At 38.2% G+C, this 19,507-nt stretch overlaps 1 protein-coding gene across 1 annotated transcript; it reads right to left on the bottom strand.

The window, feature by feature from the left end:
• Positions 1-2,960: 2,960 nt before the first annotated feature.
• Positions 2,961-17,649, bottom strand: EIF1AX (eukaryotic translation initiation factor 1A, X-linked). Its single transcript, XM_012651699.1, has 7 exons — positions 17,386-17,649; positions 11,205-11,288; positions 9,995-10,098; positions 8,774-8,824; positions 6,893-6,974; positions 5,642-5,733; positions 2,961-3,554 (listed from the first exon to the last, which is right to left on the bottom strand). Exons 1-7 carry the CDS (start codon positions 17,399-17,401, stop codon positions 3,549-3,551), a joined length of 435 nt encoding a protein of 144 aa, XP_012507153.1. The 5' UTR covers positions 17,402-17,649; the 3' UTR covers positions 2,961-3,548.
• Positions 17,650-19,507: the final 1,858 nt, after the last annotated feature.

Raw genomic sequence — 19,507 nt, forward strand, 5'->3', positions numbered from 1 at the left:
AAATGGTTTATTCGAAACATCCATTATACTGTGTCAAAATGAATATACAAATACATATTCTACATGTTCCTTCTATCCTAAGAATCAAAGATTGTACAAAAAAGAAATGGTAAATGGAGAATATAGAAGACATGCATCTTCTATTTTACATAGTCCTGGACATCGAGTGAAAAGAGGCAGACACTGCTCTAAGTGCATTACATTTATAAATGTCTAAATTATCAATCTTCCCAACAACTCTGCAAGACAGGTACAGTTCTCATCACCCTCATCTTACAAGTGAGGCCCCTGATGCCTAGACAAGCTGGAGAAGGTGCCCATGGTTACCTACAGGTGAAGGGCAGAACAGGGACTAGGGTACAGGCCATCTGAACCCAGGGCCCATGCTCTTACCTCTCCAGCACATTGCCTCACAAGTACCTTGCAGCTGGGGTTTGGGGGCAGGGTGGGGGGAGGGAGGACAAAGTCCAATATGCTGTCCAAATTGCTCAGTTCATTGTATACCTGAGAATCTAGTGTCTTTTCACACTTGTAAGACTTAATTCTTAAGATTTAAGATTTTGTTCTTTTCTGAATAGGAGGTAAAAAAGCAAGGATTCAAAAAATGGTGGTTTAGGGTAAACCAAAAACACAAAGTAGTGTTCAAAAGTACACAGGAGTTCAAACAGTATAAATGAAACTTACCCTTACTAAGCAGGATAAACATTTCATACCAATACAAATCCTTCTCATCTTTATGACAGTAAGGTAACATAAAGAAACCTCACTTTCATTCTGCTACTTAAACTGTCAAGCCACACACAGTCAACACTGGCTGTTGTTAAATCTGTACACGATACAAATAATCTAACTAGGTATTTCAAAGCATGCTTTTTTTTTTTACCTATTTTATTACTCAGAGTTACTCTGAAGTTGACACTGACAGCAGTTTGTACCTATTAAAGATGTTATTGAACATCATAATTTAATATTTACGTATGGTAGATGAAATTAAGTTAAATTACAATTCACAAGTTTCGTAAGTTTTGTAAGCAACTATTTACAGCCACGATTCCATAGATGTGGTAAGTAAACCAATGGCCATTCCTCAATAAAATCAAGAATTTCCATCATGCACAGTTTACAGGCTCCTGAAGATGTGGTCTCTTTAGAGGCTGGGTGTTTAAGATAATCAGCAGTCAAACAAATCTTGGCAAATCTTTTTTACACAAAAGCTTGGTTTTTTTAGCCACCTTAGTAATACAACATATTTATACTCTAACTGGAAGTGGAACAAACACTGCATGAAAAATGCAACCCCATCAAATTCATTAGTAATAACTATTACACTCTCTTAACAGTAAAAACCATTATTCTTGGATTTCAAACATTTTATTTTGTTTCTGGGCATAGCTCATAGCATCGTATTATAGGAATCAAAGCATATAACCTAGAAAACAACAAAAAATTTAAAAATCAAAAAAACCTTCCTGAAGACCACTTCCATTCCTTATTTGAAATGTAATCAATGAAACTATACAGTTTCCACATTAAATACAAATTAGTGAAAGAATTCCTCCAACTAGTGTTGTATATGAGCTACAACTTTACGCTATAATCATTATGATTTGAGATTTTCCAGAAAGAACAGCACTAGATCGGGCTGTTACTATCTAGGCAAGGAAAAAACCTTGACCACCAACCAGCGAATGCTTGAATTAGGGTCACAGTTGTAATTTTTAGACTAACCATATTTGTTAGAGGAGGAAAGCAGAAAAATATTTGAGTTGCACTATCCCTATCAGGAACTATATCACATATGGCAAGCTCAAACATTCTTGGTAAAATAACACGGAACGATCCATATATACTGTAAATTCATCAAAACACTTATGCACAGAAGCCTAAATATCTCAGGAGGTTTAGATTACTGATGAAGACAATCACTAAGTCAATTCTTCAAGGCTGGTTTCTTAGGAGTATTAAAAACCGGCCTTTGATCTCAGATTCATTCCACCAAGGTAAGTACTCAGGAATGCCAGAGAATAAGAAACAACCACCACAATTATGCACTCTTAATTTCTATTCTTCAACTTAATGTTTTATAGTACCTCAGATTTTTGAATCCAGAGTTTGCATACTTAGGAAAGGAACTTAAAGTGAGAGTAGATTAGGGAAGATTTGCTTTTTTCCTTGGAAGCCATGTGAAGGTTTATTACCCCGTGTATTACTTTTCATCACCAAAAAGTTCTCTGGAGACCAAAAGAAAAAAAGTATCACAAGCTACATGATGGATCTCATGTTTTCAAGTTGCACATGATTTCAATGTGGCTAATGAGGTCTACCTAGTTCAGCCCTAATTTCATTTGATTTGAGTGAATAACTAAAAACAAAATAAGGAAGGGTGAATTTAGTTCCCAACACAAGGGGAAAAAAAAAAAAACCTCTCCACATAATAAAATACATCCTTAATACAAAGTAAGGGTATAATATACTCTGCAGCATGACATTTTATTATATTTCTCAGCTGTAGTTCTTCCATTCAGAAATTGGAGACCATCTTTTCATTAAGTTGTTATTCCCTTCTCTTTCCCCAGGTTAGGGATATGTTGAAAACAGCTTGATTTGTACAAATTGTTATGAAATTAAATTTTCATTCATATATATTTTAAGTGTTCATAAAGCACTCAAAATTGTAGCTTACATGTATGACTTCTGAAAATAAAATAACACTTTTAACATAATCTTTCTGTTCTGTAAAAATATTCTACACACATGCACATGATCAAAACAATCTCTTCATGTTTGGGAAATTTTTTCTGCACAGAAAAAAAGTCAAGAATTATATCAATATTTCCAATGTTATGATAACTGGGTGCCACCTAGTGTTCAACTTCTGTAACTCCCAAGCTTACAAATTCAAAATTGCTATTAAAACCCAGGTTTTGAAAAGTACATTTTAGAAATGCTTTTTTGGATAAGTTTATGGTGGCAAAACGAGATCATGAAAAGAATGTACATAATATCAAAATTAGTATAAAAATAGCCACATGCTACTTAAATATGTAAAACAGACTTATCATTTTTGACTTCAAATGCAGATTTCTGCCTCCCTCACATTTTATCAAAATCTCAAAGAACATCTAGGTAACTGGAATACACATATAGATTCTGTACAGTCAATAGGCTAGTCAAAACTAGGGCTTAATCGTAATTCATGTTGAATACAAGGCAAATGGTTTATTCGAAACATCCATTTACTTACTGGAAGTGGTCAAAGTAGGAAAGGCAGCAATGCATTTTTTTCTTTTTTAAAATAGGAGATGTGGTCTTCTATCTACCCATAAGCTCCATTACATCAAAAGAACAAAGTAGGCTTAACATCTCACTTAACGTAATTCAGCATTATCAGTTTTTAAAGAAACACAAATACCTTAGAAACAAATCAGTCTGCTTTAACAAATTGCATTCATGCTAATGAAATTTTAATCTTCTTTAAGGGTGTTGGCCAAAATCCATACTGTAGGACAATCTTCAGAGAAATTGGAATGTAAAATGTTGAGTTCGATTTAGATCTGGAAGGGAAAAAGAACATCAGGCCAAAAGGAAAAAGAATTCTTATATTCCAACAGCCTACTACATATAAGGGAGACTTTCACATCCTTAGGCTATCTGGGAAATAAATCCAATTTGAAGACCAAATTCCACATACCAGGTTTTTCTCAATTCCAGCCTGCTATTAGTAAATCTCTTTTGTAATGTTAGTATCTCCTTTCTTCTTTTTGTGCTAGTGATAAAAAATTTCACATTTTGTGGGTAGGAGGAGACACGGAGGAGCATGATCTCTTTAAGAACAGGATAAGTGTGATACTGACCTAATCTTCCTCCAAGTCAATCTTGTTATAGGAGTGATGGCTAGAACACCTATAAACCACATGGAGAAATGTCTCGGAAAAGTAGAGTTCTCAGGTGATGGAGAGCAAACCCTTACAAAACGTTCAAGAAAACTCAAACTCCTTTAATAACCACTGTCTTTATCTTCTCTTTTCCAGCCGGCCAGCTGGGTCCGGTTCTGAGGAGGCACTGGCACAGATTCAGAACTTTTTTTCTGAGAAATCTTAACTATAAATCCTCAACCTATCATTCTGGTGTATGTGGCTTCATATTCATGCATGTTCTCTGGTTAAGTTCCTTAATTTTCTAAAGAGGGCTTTTACCCTGGCTCAGCTACAAAAATGTTTGGATGGGCCCTTAATCCACAAGTCAGCTGCATGTCAGGTTCTTACCACAGAATAGAATTGTTAACTCTATGGTCAAATTATTAGTAGCAGTTTAGTCACAAGAATTCTCCTGGCTCAGGGTCTCCAAAGAGAGGTACACTAACAAAATAATAAAACAACATATTTATTTCTCACTTTCTATTTTGGGGTATGCATTAAAATGCATATAACCTCATAATAGTATTCTTGTGTTTAAAAACTCAAATGCACATATACATTGAAGGTATGTACACAAATTTTAATTCATGGTGTATTTTAAATGGTTTGGAGATGCATCAAAATATAAAATGGACTGAAGGATGAGTAGAGGGATGGATGGATATGCGATAAATCAAGTACAGAAAAATGGTAATTGAAGAATCTCTGTGGTAAGCAGAGGTTGTGATGCCTAAATCAGATTTCCCCAAAACTGGCCCCCATACTTTTGAAAATCTCTGGCGATTCTATTGCATAATCTTGAGTCAGGAACAAGTGTTCTAAGTATTCTGAAATTCCATCTTTGAATGAAGTCAAACATTATTACTTTTTTTTTTAGAGACGGCATCTTGCTATGTTGCCCAGGCTGGAGTGCAGCAGCTATTCACAAGTGCGATCACCATGTACTACAGCCTTGAATTTCTGCCTCGGCCTCCAGAACAGCTAGGACTACAGGCACATGACACCGTGCCTGGCTTATTATTATTTTGGATTTATATAGAAAGGTGGTTTCTGAACTACATTTTATGTAAAGGGAGTTGAAAAGAACAACCCAAACCAGATTTAAGAGTAACTTATGATACCACCCCTATAAAATTACCTGTAATTTTACTAAATAAATGTATATTGCCAAAAGACTAAGTTTGAATTTCATTCAAATATAGTAACAGAAGTGCACTGAAGCATTTATTTGTATGGGGATTACTGGTTTATCATCAGGAAAAACAATACATTTTCCTCAAAATAAACATATCAACTTCCAAACTAAGAGTGCCAATAGCACCTACCAAACAGATAAAATAATGTAATTGGCAACAGGCCTCCATCTTAACTAGGCTTTCAGTATATCTTGTAATTCCAATCCTGATTCAAATAAGATTTTTCTTTTAACATACTAAATAGCTATCTCTTTAGACACTCTTAATTAAACAAGTTTTACAATTAGAGTGTTTATATTGCCAAAACAAACACTGATCTTTTCAGGAATATTGAAGAATTCTCAAAGTATAAACTGTTTGACTAGTTGTCTTCTGAATAATACTGAGTATAATTTAGTCTCAAAATATGCCAAATATACCCTCATTTAAGTGTCCCGTATTCTTAAAATTGAAGGAAGTTAGGGGAAAGAGTTTATTTCTCTGTGGACAGTAACGGAACAACCAGAAATGCAAGGTGCATCTACTTACATCATCAATGTCTTCATCATCATCTCCAATGTCATCAAACTGAATTTCATCATCATCTCCAGGACCAAATGTATCAGTTTCGTTGATTTTAGCTAAAGACACAATAATAAATATACTCATATAATAAAACTAAAATGTTATTAAAACGAATAACTACCCACTAAAAGACGTAGGTCTGATATCAAATGCTGAACTATAAAAGGAGACTTTCACAAGTCAACCTTGTAATTTAAGTTTCATTATAAGAAAAGTCTTCCTAACTTCTATATAACAAAACTACTACTACTATACAGTATATTTAATACAGCAAAATTCCCTGCAAGGTCGCTGCTATGTCAAGAAGGAGAGTATTTACGTTATAATTTTCTTTTGTTCGCAAAGGTATTTTTAGTAAGGCAGGCTCTAATTACACTAGTTCTGAAGCTATTTTAACTTCCAGGTATGCTTCAAAGAAGGTTTGAGCACATGCTAACAACTTATTTCCTTGAGATAATAGTGGTTCACCATGAGATAGATTCATCAGTCAGACCGGTCAAATCATGCTTTTCCCTGAGCAATGAAAATGAACCAGGAAGTGTTAATTCTACTCTTCCCTAGATACACTAGTATTTCCTAAATTGGAAATGCCAAGAACATAATTTTGGCAGAACTTTCACACTTAAGTAAAATTAGGTTGTTATTCATAATAAAATACAACAGAGAACAGAGTCAAAAATGAAAAATATAGGCTTACAAAATAGTATGCAAAGTATGTTTCCCCTTTGATGACGTTATGAGGGACTCATTTTTGTTTTAGTTCTGCATTAAGAATACATTAGTGTTACATTTGGAGGGGGAAAACAAAGAATGTTGGTTTACTATGATACAAGGATAAGATGGACCGAAAACTAAGTTTTTAATAAAAATCAACGGCACCTAATTATTGTCATTGCTTTGTGTTTAATGCAGACAAACACTTGACAGTCTCTTGAGTAAGGAATTTTAAAATAAATATAACAAAACTGTTTCTTTGGCATTATGTAGAAGTCTAGGGCTTATAACTCCTCACCACAAGTATATTTATTAGGAACAGAACTCCAGTAACTTCTTTCTTATATTACCTAGTAGAACTAAGTATAGTCAGGCATACTTAAAACTAATTGTGTAAGCACAAAAGCAAATATGCAAAATCCACAAAATTCTACCAAAATTCCTTCACCTCAACACCAACAAATAACCTAAATACCATGTAACAGGTTAATAGAACATTACCATGCTCTGGAAGCTCGCCATATGCCTTCAGACTTCTAGCTTCATCTGCATTGTATTTTAAAATTACATCGGCTTTGTTATCCTTAAATAGAGACAAGTAAGTTTTAAAACTAATTATGCCAAAATATTCAGTCATTTCACAAATTATTTTCAAACTGAATAAAAAAGTCCAATCTCACTGTTTTGCTAGAAACTCTTCTTTTTTTTTAAATTTTAAAGTTTTCTCCAACCCCCTGAAAAACATCCTTGGGTTTAACCCAGTAGGAAGCATACATGCATGACTGAATAATGATTAAAAAGCTTAGGAAATATATTTACAGATCTGCCTTTAATAAGAGAACTGTGCAGATCCCATCTTTTAGATAGATTATTTACTATTACCCTTTGAATAGAGAAGTCTTTTGAAATACAAGAGTTCCTTGGGAACATAATTTGCAGGGTGATCAGACATGCAATTCAAAAACTGGGACTGGTACAATGACCTATGAAAATTAATACACCTTTTGATATATGTGTTTCTCAGGGTATGTATCAATCAGAATATCCTGTGCTATTTTTACATCTCCTGAAGATAGATTAGTAGACATGAAGTGAAGCCCAAGAATTTGTATTTTTAGAAGTTCTTTGGGTGCTCTGATGCAAATGTCCCACTGAAACATAATGCCTTAGAATGTTTGTATTTCCCCATTTGAAAAGAATCTGAGAGAAAATTGATCGCTTCAACATCAAGGGCGGTGTGATTAAGACCAGTACTTCTTAAAATGTGAAGTGTACAGAAGCTTATGGGGATCCTATTAAAATGCATGCTCTGATTGAGGAGACCTGGGGTGGAGTGCAAGGATCTGCCTTTCTGTAATAACATGCTCCCGGAAGACAATGATGCTGCTGCTTCCGGGACCACCCTGTAAGCGGCAGGAGAATAGGAGGAGAATCACAAGAGATTCTGAATCATAAGAGCTGGTCCTGGCTGTCACTTTACAACTAGAAAGTTACTGCTTTCGGACCCCTGGTATCCTCATCTGTCAAAAAGGGAATTAATTATTCTTCCTTCTTCTGGGGTTACTGTTAAGATCCAAAGAAGAAAATGGACATTAAAATGGTATGAATTTAAAAAAGGCTTTCTCAACCTTGGCAGTATTGATTATTCTGAACCAGACAATTATTTGCTGGGGGATGATGTCCTATGCATTGTAGGATGTTTAGCATCACCCCTGGCCTCTATGTGATACAGGACAGCAGCTCTGCACCACTCCCCAAGTTGTGGCAACCAGAAATGTCTTCAGTTACTGCCAATGTCCCCTGGAGGGCAAAACTGCCCACAATTGAGAACCAATGATTTAAAGTGAAGATTTTAATTCTTTATTCTGAAATACTTTTTAAAAATCAAAGTATAATCAAGGCTATAAAAATATTAATAATATCACACAGGGATGAGTTCCAATAGGTGGAAATCAAATGGATTTCACAAACCCACAATGAGCATATAGTCAAGGTTAAGAATATGAAGGGCAACTAACATTTTCTTTCCAAGCGCTCATTTAAATTCATTACACACATTTTTGTTGTGGTGTGCATTGTTATTACTTGTGTGCCTCTCTTATTTTCTCCAATACCAGGCTATATGCCTTTGGTGGGACAGGAGCTTGACTCACTCAGCTGTATCCCCTAGAATAATGGTTCCCAGGCTTTGATTTAAAGACCTATAAAATAAAGAGACTATTTAGCTTCATGAAAAGTTCACATGTTGACTCCACAAACTGGCATTTGGGAACCATAATCCCTGGGGTATTTTGCACAATGGCTAAGACACAACTGGCTCTTAAGGAATGGTTCATCAAATTCAAGCCAGTAAAAAATAAAATATTTAAATGTAATTTTTACCTGGTAGTCTCGGAGACCGACCAATATAATGTCTGAAGTATTTATCCAAACCTATAAAAGAGAAGTTACTGTATGTCATGTTTAAAATAAAAATGAAAAATCAAGAAATTCCAGTTGAACAGTTTAGAGATTAAGAGATTCATGAACCACTCCAAGTGGCTAGTTATCTATTATTATATGAGAAGGCCTGTAATTCCAGAGCTTAGGGAGGCTGAGGCTGGAGGATCGCTGAAGGCCAGGAGTTCAAGACTAGCCCGGGCAACATAGCAAGACTCCCAAAAAAAGGCTCAGGTGTGGTGGGCATGCACCTGTAGCCCTAGCTACTTGGGAGGCTGAGGCAGGAGGATCACTTGAGCCCAGGAGTCCGAGGCTGCAGTGAGCTATGATCATGCCACTGCACTCTAGCCTGGGCGACAGAGCAAGATCCTGTCTCATATATATATGTATAAAAAAATATGAGAATAGAAAATTATGTTGTTTTATCTCTTTCCCTTTCTTCCCAGCCTTCCACCCACCCACACATTTACAGCTCCCCAAACTGTTTTAGTTTGGGAATGGAAGGATTAATATATCAAAACAAACAAACAAAAACCCACAAATCAGAGTTGAGACTTTTAACCACCCTGATTAATAAATCTGCCTGAACACTCACTATAATGCTGTATTAATCATTACTTTTCAAGGCAGTCCATTCATGATTATATTCAGAAAATGCAACATGAATACAATGCTTATTTAACATAACACATATTCAGATTTTCTTAATACACCTTTATAGTTATTCCCCAAACCCCTAAACCAGAATCCAAACAAGGACCACATTCCACATGGCATAGGTCTCTTCAAGTGTCCTTGAAACTGGAATAGTTCCCCAGTCTTTTTTATCTTCATGACACTAACATCTCATTAAGAACCAGGCCATTTGTTTTACAGAATGTCCTTCAACTTGGATTCGTTGATTGTTTCCTTAGGACTCAGATTCAGGTTAAATATTTTGCATAGGAATACAACATAGGTGATACAATGATTCTTTAAGCAATAGAATCTGTATTAAATCACCACTAAGAATCCTTGCTATTTGACTTATAGGTAAATCATTCTTTACCGAGGTAGATCTTTTCGGAATTTCTAAAAATGAAGTCCTTGGTCAATAAAAACTGTAGAGGCATTTTCCCATCTTAATCAAGTTTATATTAAAGTAAAATAAATCTCCATACCTACCTTTTTTCTCAATTTCCCTCTGATGTGACATAACCTCTTTACACCATCAAAACACATCGCCTCTAACCTTCCATTTCCTAACATTTTGATAACCTGAGCGTACTCTAGGGAGGAAAAAAGAAAAGGGTATGAAAAGGTTCAACTTTTGGTATAAGCAACTTAAAAGTCTACGCAAAATTGAGAAGTAAAAACATACAGTTGTATTGGTTTGGAATAAATATATGCAGTGAAAGTATAAATAAATACAAGGCGGTGATAAGCACCAAACTACTTAATGGCAGAGCACTCTAATGGCCAATGCACTCTAGCCTGGGCAACAGAGCGAGACTGTCTCAAAAACAAAAGTGCTAGAAATTATTGTGACAAGTGGGGAAATCTGAATACAAACTATATACCATATAACATTCATGTTAAATTACCTGAGTGTGGTAATCCTATTATAGTCATGTAAGAAAACATACTTGCTCACAGGAGACACATGATAAAATAGTAAGGCAAAAGCAGCATGATGTCTTTAATTAAATTTCAAATAGTCCCCAAACCCCCCACAAATCTGTTTCTGTGTGTGTGTGTGTGCGCATATATACAGACAAGGGGTTTAACGGAATTCATTGTACTAATATTGCAACTTTTCCGTATGTTTGCAATTACTCAAAATAAAACTAGGGGGAGAAAAAGCAAGTGATCCAGTCAGAATTTATTTTTCTAGTATTATCTGGCACTTAAAATCTTAATCAGTCTAAAAAAATCGATCAATTGTTCAGTTTCATGTTATTTCAGTTTATGAAATCATATGCTAATGGCACTGGAGAATGAAGAGGCCTATGTCGGCCTCGGATACATCCTTCAAACATCCATGGTCTACTGAACACACTATCAAAAATGACCCACCAAGTCACAGAATTATCAACCATGGCTTTTGAGGCTTAAATCCCTCTGAACTGTACAATAACTCATTCTTAGTTATGAGGACTCATACAAAACAGGGACACCTGTATGTTTACAGAAAGGCATACTGAGTAGACCAGGAAACGATTACCGAAAAGCTCTGGAGAAGTATGGGGGATGAGAAATGGAGAAGAGCAAAAGGGTCATCAGTTTTACTCCTCAGGATTATGAATAGGATCCTTATTAAATTTAGAGCCTGAAATTCCATATTTAAGAAAGAAAAGATGTTACTTACAAAAGCCTAACTTATGAAAACACTTACCTTGTCCATCTTCTTTGAACACCAGCTCTCTTTTCTCAGATTCATTCTCATTCTTACCCCTACGTCTATTTTTACCTCCTTTACCTAATGGTTTTAAAAAAAGAAAAGAAACAACATTAATCATCTGCCAAACAGTATGAAAAGAAACTAAATTACTCATGTTAAACTTGCAATCTCTGATCGCAACATTAACATATTATTATCCCCCTACCCTTCTTGGAATTTCCTTTTGGGATTTTTCTGCTATAAAATACAAACAAATAGCAGATATTATATATTAATACAAGTATTTAGAAAAACATTTCACTTTAGCATCCATCCTTTCCAAATAAAAATGCAATTCCATACATAGTCTTCTAAGCTGAAATCTTATGATGCCTTCTGAAGCCAGGTCCTATGCAAGGAACCTGATATTTTTAAAATGAAGGGAGGAGAGTGTCTAGACAGAGAACTGTGGTTTTCAACCTTTTGGCAGCAGATCGCGATAAATATTGAAATCTCCATTCAAAACTCAATTTACTTTCTTGTACAAAGCTGGTCCTTACTCAACACCTTGTTTGTTGTACAACCCCAGTGGTCATGCTATAGCGCCACCCATTTACTTGTCACAATCACCCCATGAGGTAACAACAGTCATCTACGCACAGTTTACTGATTAGTCCACTGAAGCTCAGAGAACTCACTTAAAATTATGGTCATTGAATCAGGGTGACCAGATTCACACCTACTCTCTTTTCGCTTGCAGCCCCCACATTAGGGTACCTCCATAGCATTTTGTTCCCATTCCAGAACCTAAACTACATTGGGTCCTGATAAATTTTATAAAAATGCCCTGTCCCTCTCATACCTGACAACTCATGAAAGGAGTATGAGTAGGAAATGACTGGGGGCGGGGGGGGGGGGGGGGGGGGAGGCAAAGTTATAGCTACTGGAATGGAACACACTGATATTGTGGGGGGAGGGGGAGCAACTCTGGCAACCCCAAGAATTTCAATTTTATCCTGTAAGTTGTAACATACATTAAGCAAGACATTCAAAGTTAAAAAGGTGCTAATAATCGCCTGAACTTGGGAACATCGAAGATGTCCTCCAGGCAAATGGATGGATAAACTTTGGTACATCTATACAATGGCATGTTATTCCGTGATAAAAAGAAATGAGCTATCAAACACTGAAAAGACACGGAGGAACCTTAAATGCATATTGATAAGTAAAAGAAGCCAACCTGTAAAGGCTACATATATAGTATGATTCCAACTACATATGACATTCTAGAAAAGGTAAAACTATGGAGACAGGAAAAAAAAAATCAATGGTTGCCAGCAACTGGGGAGGAGGCAATGAGTATTTGAAGCACAGGGGATCTTCAGGGCAATGAAACTATTCTGTATGATACTGTAATGGTGGATACATATCACTATATGTGTATCAAAACCTATACAATGTACAACATAAAGAGCTAACCCTAATGCAAACTATAGACTTTGGCTAATAACAATGTATCTATGTTGGCTCATCAATTGTTAACAAATGTACCACGCCAATGCAAGATGTTAATAATGAGGAAAACTGCGGGTAGGAGGAAAGAGAAGAGGGTATATGGGAACTCTCTGCTCATTTTTCTATAAACCAGAAACTGCTCTAAAAAGTAAAGCCTATTAAAAAGCAAGGTGCATAGGGATGCAATCAGCAAAATCCAATCCTACAATTCTGTAGCAATTCTAGAAGACAATCAGGTTTCTTCAACAGATACATTATGAAGAAAATTTTAAAAACGAGACAGAAGAGGAGCCTAAAGATTAAAGAGACTGAAAAGATCTATCAGTCAATTGCAACACAGACTAACTCTGGATCCTGATTTGGTGAGGATGGTGCAAGATTAGCCATAAATTAAGGGCTAGGAGATGGGTACACAGAGGTTCATTACACTGATCTACTTTTGTATATATTCAAAATTCTTCATAATGTAAGTTTTAAAATAAAAAAGCCAGAGAATGGCTGGGCGCAGTGGCTCACGGCTGTAATCCTAGCACTCTGGGAGGCCGAGGCGGGCGGATTGTTTGAGCTCAGGAGTTCGAAACCAGCCTGAGCAAGACCCCGTCTCTACTAAAAATAGAAAGAAATTAATCGGACAACTAAAAATATATAGAAAAAATTAGCCGGGCATGGTGGCGCATGCCTGTAGTCCCAGCTACTCGGGAGGCTGAGGCAGAAGGATCGCTTGAGCCCAGGAGTGTGAGGTTGCTGTGAGCTAGGCTGACACCACGGCACTCACTCTAGCCCGGGCAAAAGAGTGAGACTCTGTCTCAAAAAAAAAAAAAAAGCAAGAGAAGAAGAGTATAAAACTACGTAAAAAGGAAGTATCTTCATATTTGTTTATATATACACAAATTATCTCTGGAAGGACATATACAAAAAAGTCAGCAATGACTGCCTCTGAGAAGAACTAGGTGGCAATGGGACGTATTTAGGAAAGAGATTTCACTTTTTATACTCTTTAAAATTTGAATCATGTGAATACATTTACTACTCAAAAATTTTAAATAAAAATTCCTTTAATAAAAGGCAGAGATGTGACATGAACCTCCGAGTGGGAAACTAGTAAGAAGGTCACTGTTCTTATTACAGGTACAATGAAGCAGGCCTAGCCTAGAACTATCAAACACTGAAAAGACATGGAGGAACCTTAAATGTATATTGATAAGTGAAAGAAGCCAATCCGTAAAGGCTACGTACATGCATGAAAAGGAAGAAGATTCAATTACCTCTATACTCTTTCTACCATTTAGGAGTCTAGAATTCTATCTCACTGGTATCCCTAAAAATCCATAATTCTCCCCCTTCCCATCCTTGTTCTTCATACTTCCCACCTTCTGTGCACTTACTTTCTAAGGAGATTTATTTTTCTCTCACCTATCACTTCTATGCTAGTAATTTTACATCTCAGTGCCACTATTTCAACTTAGCATTGGTCTTTTATATCTAACGGCTCAGTACATCTCCAGTGAAGGGGCTACTGCCTGTCATCTCAAGCTCAATTCTATTTAAAACTCAATTTGCTTTCTTTTATTATACGAAGCTGGTCCCTAACACCCTTGTTTCTATATGACCCCAGTGACCATGCTCTTAACTACTATGTAATAATGTCATGCATGTACTTGTCACAATAACCCAATGAGGTAATAATAGTCATTTACTCCCAGTTTACCAATGAGTTTGCTGAAGCTCAGAGAAGTAACTCACTATTTCAGAGTCAGTGATCAGAGCAAACAGATTCACACCTAATCCTAGCCCTGACATTAGGCTACATCTCCATAGCATCTTGTTCCCATTCCGGAGCATAAACCACATTGTCAGCCATTTCTAAAAGGTGGGAGAAAGGCTATCAGTGGTAGTGTTACTAAGGGACTCATGGGAAGAGCTTGGGAGCAGGAAAAAGTTCACAGCCCAAACACAATCAAGAATGTGCACCTGGCCAATGCAAAGACAGACATGAAACTTCTTGAATCAACTGACTTACACTCTCCTGGGGCAGTCTCCGACTGCTTTGTGCTATTGTTAGGTGGGTCTCTACAATGTCCTGACCCACCTAGAGTCCTTACAGTTCAGTATTTGAGGCATTTCTTAGGGCACACTGAAACTAATTTCCTAGAAAGAGAAAAGTATTTCAAGCTATTAATCATGCCAGATCTGCAAAACAGAGTGCAAGCTCCATTAGGGCAAGGATTATACCTGCTCTGTTTACTGAGTTATATACCTGAGCTTGGCAATTCTTCCAATTAATCAGTCAAGAGTAGTCCATACATTCCTAAAGGAGTGGTGATTTTAAAATCATAGGTAGCAACCTCTTCAAAGTGTGGGAACACTTTACTCCAAATGCTCTTCATGAATGAGTGACAAGGCGCCTTTTTTCCTGATTTGAGGATGAGTTTCTAATAACTTAGAGGACACAAGCTGTTAAGAATCAGTCCAAAGCAAAAGTCAACATAGTTTGTGGCAATTTTTATCCTTATTTGTGTAACCATCACAAGACTATATTTACAGAGCTTCTGGATTTTTCAATGGGGTAGAAAACCCCAGAAAAATAAACATGAGTTTATTTCTACATTATTAAACCCCATCTCATAAGATTCAGGAGTCTTGAAAAATATTCTTCCTCTAAGTAAAATAACAGATAACTAAGAGCAATCAATTTGTTTTACATGTACAGGAATGATAAACACCAAACTCAGCACAGTGGTTGGTTACGTTCAGGAAGAGAGCAAAAGGGGATTGGGAAGGGGTACACAGAGGGCTTTACTTCAATCTGTGTGGTTAATTCTTAAACAGAGTAAAGCATTTCCAGGTGCCCATTATATCATCTATATTTTTTGTATGCCCCAAATGCTACTTATTAAAAAAAAAATGATTCATTACTTGTCAACATACCAGAATTAGCCATACCATGATCTTTCCCCTCTCTATTTTAGTGTCATGTAAGGGAATGCTCTTTAAATTCTCTTTTGAATGAATGAGACCAGGTCTGAGTGTACAATTAAAGATAAACATTCTAACTTTTTACCGTGCTTTCTTTCTAAAAGAACAGGTAGCCTCTAAACTAAATCAAAATTCTCAAATTCCTTCTTTAAACCAATCAGAAGTGTTTTGGAGAAATTCCCACAGGGGACCTTTCTTAAGCAAGACACGAAGCTAGTGAACTAGACAGATGTGATTTAGTGTAGAAGTCTTGTCCCCTTGAAACCAAAGGGAAACCTATTATTCACCTAAGGGTGGCGTCAACAGAAGGGAGGTGATTTAATACAACAAATATTTATTGAGCATCTACTAAGTGTCAAGTGGTAGCAATCCAATTTGATTAGGACAGATACTATTCCTGTCCTTTAGAGTTTACAGCCTAGTGAAGGAACTGCAAATATCATTACTAGAAATAAAGGTGAGAATACTGAAGTGATCCAGTTACTATCTCAGAGGGAATAAAGAATTATACAGATTAGAAAAAAACTGTAAGACTTTTAAAATCCTTTATCATCCTATCTAAGGGTAAGAATCCTTGCTACTAAAAGGACCTGCAAGCTTGATTTCTGAGGGTAGCCAAGTGGAGTGCCCTGAGAGGAGTGTACCAAATTGTGCACATAACTTTGACCAAGTACCCCGAGGGATAAAGTGGGTGGTGACAGCTACAAAGAGGAAAGGTGATAGAATCCCTGGAGCCAGCTGTTAAGAAAAGAGAACACAAGTGGGCCAGGGTCAGGGGAGAAGGTCCTCAGGATGAATAATCAAAGGAGACTTCTTGTGCGCTGTGAAATACGCTCCTCTCCTGTAGGAAATACAATGTTCTCCTTATTTCTACTTGCAGAATTTCTTCGAGAAATTATAAGGACATCAAAAGTGACAAACTGTAAATCTGTCAAAAGGAGAGTTTCTTTAGGAGTATATTGCCTTTTCCATTTTGGAAATTCCAAATAAACTTCTCCTCAAGTCTGATAATTTGTGAATGTTTAGCCTCAGAACGGAGGAAACTTTATTCCCATCACAATATAGGCATGATCTGAAGTAAAAGTAGAAAACTTGGCTAAATATGGAACAAGTCTTCTAGAAAAACAAATAAGCTAAACCCTGAGACGGGATGGAGAAGAGTCAATTTCTAGAAGTGAGCCTTAAAAATCCATCAAGGTTTTGCCCACTGTTTACAAAGGACAGCGAGTAGTCCCAACAATACTTTAGGGTCCATAAAGACACCTATGCAGGAGTACCTGGTGGTCACGAAAGCAGGCATCACCCTTTTAAAGTTCAGCATTGCCTTCAAAGTTTAACTCCTCATGCCCAGGAAAGGGCAAAGGGGCCTATCTACGAAGCCCGGGCCGCCCCGAGGAAGGTCTCCCCACCTCTCCACCGAGCCGCGGTCAGTCTGGCGCGAATCAGGAGCAAAAGCCCACATTCTCCCGCAGGAGGCCCTACAAAAATGGCGTCGGCTCCACCCCAATGTGACCAAACTGGGAAACAGGAGTTAACTTCCCAGCTCCTCTCCCGGGCTCAGAATTGCGTGCGGGGGGCCCAGCAGCGAGCAGGAAGAGCAGGAAGGAAAAAAGGTCACTGCGGCCGGGGCGACCCGGAGGCCCCGGGCAGGGCCAGGGAAACCCGGCTGAACGGAGCCGTGGTCCCGGGGTCCGGGCGGCATTACCTTTATTCTTGGGCATGGCGGAAACGGCGGCCTCGCGGAGCCTCTGATTTCTTTCCGGGGGGCGGTGGCGGTGGCGACGGCGGCGGCGACTCCTCCGAGGGGTGACACGAGGGAGCGCGCGGGACTAAACAGGTACTGGTGGCTGGCTAGCGTGCGCGGGAGAGTCTCGCGACCGAGTTCTTCCGAGACTTCCCTGCGTCCACGCTCGGCGGCAGCAAATGGCGTCGCGGCTGCTTGCGTCACTGTTACACGCCTCCCGCCGCCGGCTGGGCCCGCCCCCTCCCAAGCTCTACGGCGCAGGCGTGACCGACAGACCCCCGCTCCCCCCGCCCCCCATTGTTAGAGCCGAGAGTGACGCGTTCTGGGAGGATTGGCGGCAAGCTGGAGAGCACATAGGGGGCGGGGGGAGGGGCGGAGTCAGGGAGGGAATGGGCGGGGCCCTGCGTCATGGTAAAGGGTGGTTTGAGGTAGCGCCTGCTGCTGGCTCTCCGCTGACGTCTGCTGCTTTGTAACAAACCCGTGTCTCCCGGTTTGACAAGTTACTGACTCATTAACCTCACAGTTGGCTCAGTTTTAACGTGGCCCTTTCACCCGCCCAGCCAGTTTGGGAGCCTTCCTGTCAACCATTTCCGAAGCATAATATTTGCATGACACTTGTTATTACTTTCTAAATATCTGTCGTCCCTACCTCACTGTAAACCTTACTAGGCAGAGACGTTTTTTGCTTACCATTTACCCACACTTAGAAGAATGTCTGGCACATAGTAGGTGCTCAATACACACAGGAAGAAAGGAAGGAAGGGAGGGGAGAAGACTCGAGCTCAGTGTTAATGGGCTGAATTGTGTCCCCCTAAAATTCACATGTTGAAGTTCTAACCCCCTAGTACCTCAGAATGTGACTGTATTTGGAGATGGGGCCTTTAAAGAGGTGATTAAGTTGAAATGAGGGCATTAGGGTGGGTCCTAATCCAGTATGACTGGTGTCCTTATAAGATTAGGACATAGGCATAGAGGGAGAACACCATGTGAACAAGAAGGTGGCCATCTATAAGCCAAGGAGAGAGGCCTCAGAAGAAATCAACCCTGATGACACCTTATCCCAGACTTCTAGCCTCTAGAACAGTGAGAAAATAAATGTATGTTGTTTAAGCCACTCAGTTTGTGGTGCTTTGTTATGGCAGCCTTAGCAAACCAATACAGCTGTCTATGCTGGGCAAAGCTTTATTTCTAAAGTAAACTTATTTTAATTAAATCACCTTTCTGCAAACATCAGGGTTTTAACATCATCTCTCTAGGGAAATGGACATACTTAGATGATAGAGAAATAAAATATAATCATCTAACGCAGTGGTTCTCTATTGGGAACATTTCGCAGTGTCTGGAGGCATTTCGGGTTGTCACAACCTGGAGGAGGGGGGCCGTGATGCTTGCATCTAGTGAGCAGAAGCCAGGGATGCTGCTATACATGCTACAGTGCACAGTGCAACCCCCCTTCACCCCCTTCCCCAGCAAGCTAAGGATTATCTATCCCAAAACGTCAACAGAGCTGAGACTGACAAACCCAATGACAGATGCAACTTTTCAGAGGGAAACTGAAAGATGATGAAGGACTCAAAGTTCAGGGTTTCTCTTTCCATTTGCAATATTTTGCAGTTTACACAACTGAGGATGAAAGGAGGTCTTTATGAAATTTATTTAAATTTTGCTTCAAGGCCAAATGATTATGAACTTGGGCTTTGGAGTTAGAGAGACCTTGGTTCAAATCCAGGCTCTATAGTAATTTATTATTCTATGATCTTGGACACGTTATTTAATCTTTTTATAAGTCTCATTTTTCTCATCTGTAAATTGGATCTAGAAATAGTACTTACCACATTAGGTTATTGCAGGAATTAAATTGATATAACGCATTCAGTGTTTGGTGATTGTGCCTAGTACATGATAAGCAATCAGTGAGACTCCAAGTGTTTGGAAGTCCAAATGTTTAAAAATCCAAAGTCTCTGTCAATTACTTAGTACAAAACTTCAACAGAGAAAAAAAAATCAGGCTTCATTTCTCTACTACGGGATGGTTCGACATCTGACTGATCATGAGAATCTCTTGGAAGGAGGTGAGTCACGT

Source organism: Propithecus coquereli, unplaced genomic scaffold, assembly GCF_000956105.1.
Source record: "Propithecus coquereli isolate 6110/MARCELLA unplaced genomic scaffold, Pcoq_1.0 Scaffold362, whole genome shotgun sequence".
Lineage (NCBI taxonomy): Eukaryota > Metazoa > Chordata > Mammalia > Primates > Indriidae > Propithecus > Propithecus coquereli.

Excerpts from the sequence above, each read along its gene's own strand:
- EIF1AX (XM_012651699.1), bottom strand. Across the intron at positions 6,975-8,773 it reads TCGGTCTCCGAGACTACCAG|GATAACAAAGCCGATGTAAT; the intron begins GTAAAAATTACA and ends TCTCTATTTAAG. Across the intron at positions 5,734-6,892 it reads TGGCGAGCTTCCAGAGCATG|CTAAAATCAACGAAACTGAT; the intron begins GTAATGTTCTAT and ends TTGTGTCTTTAG.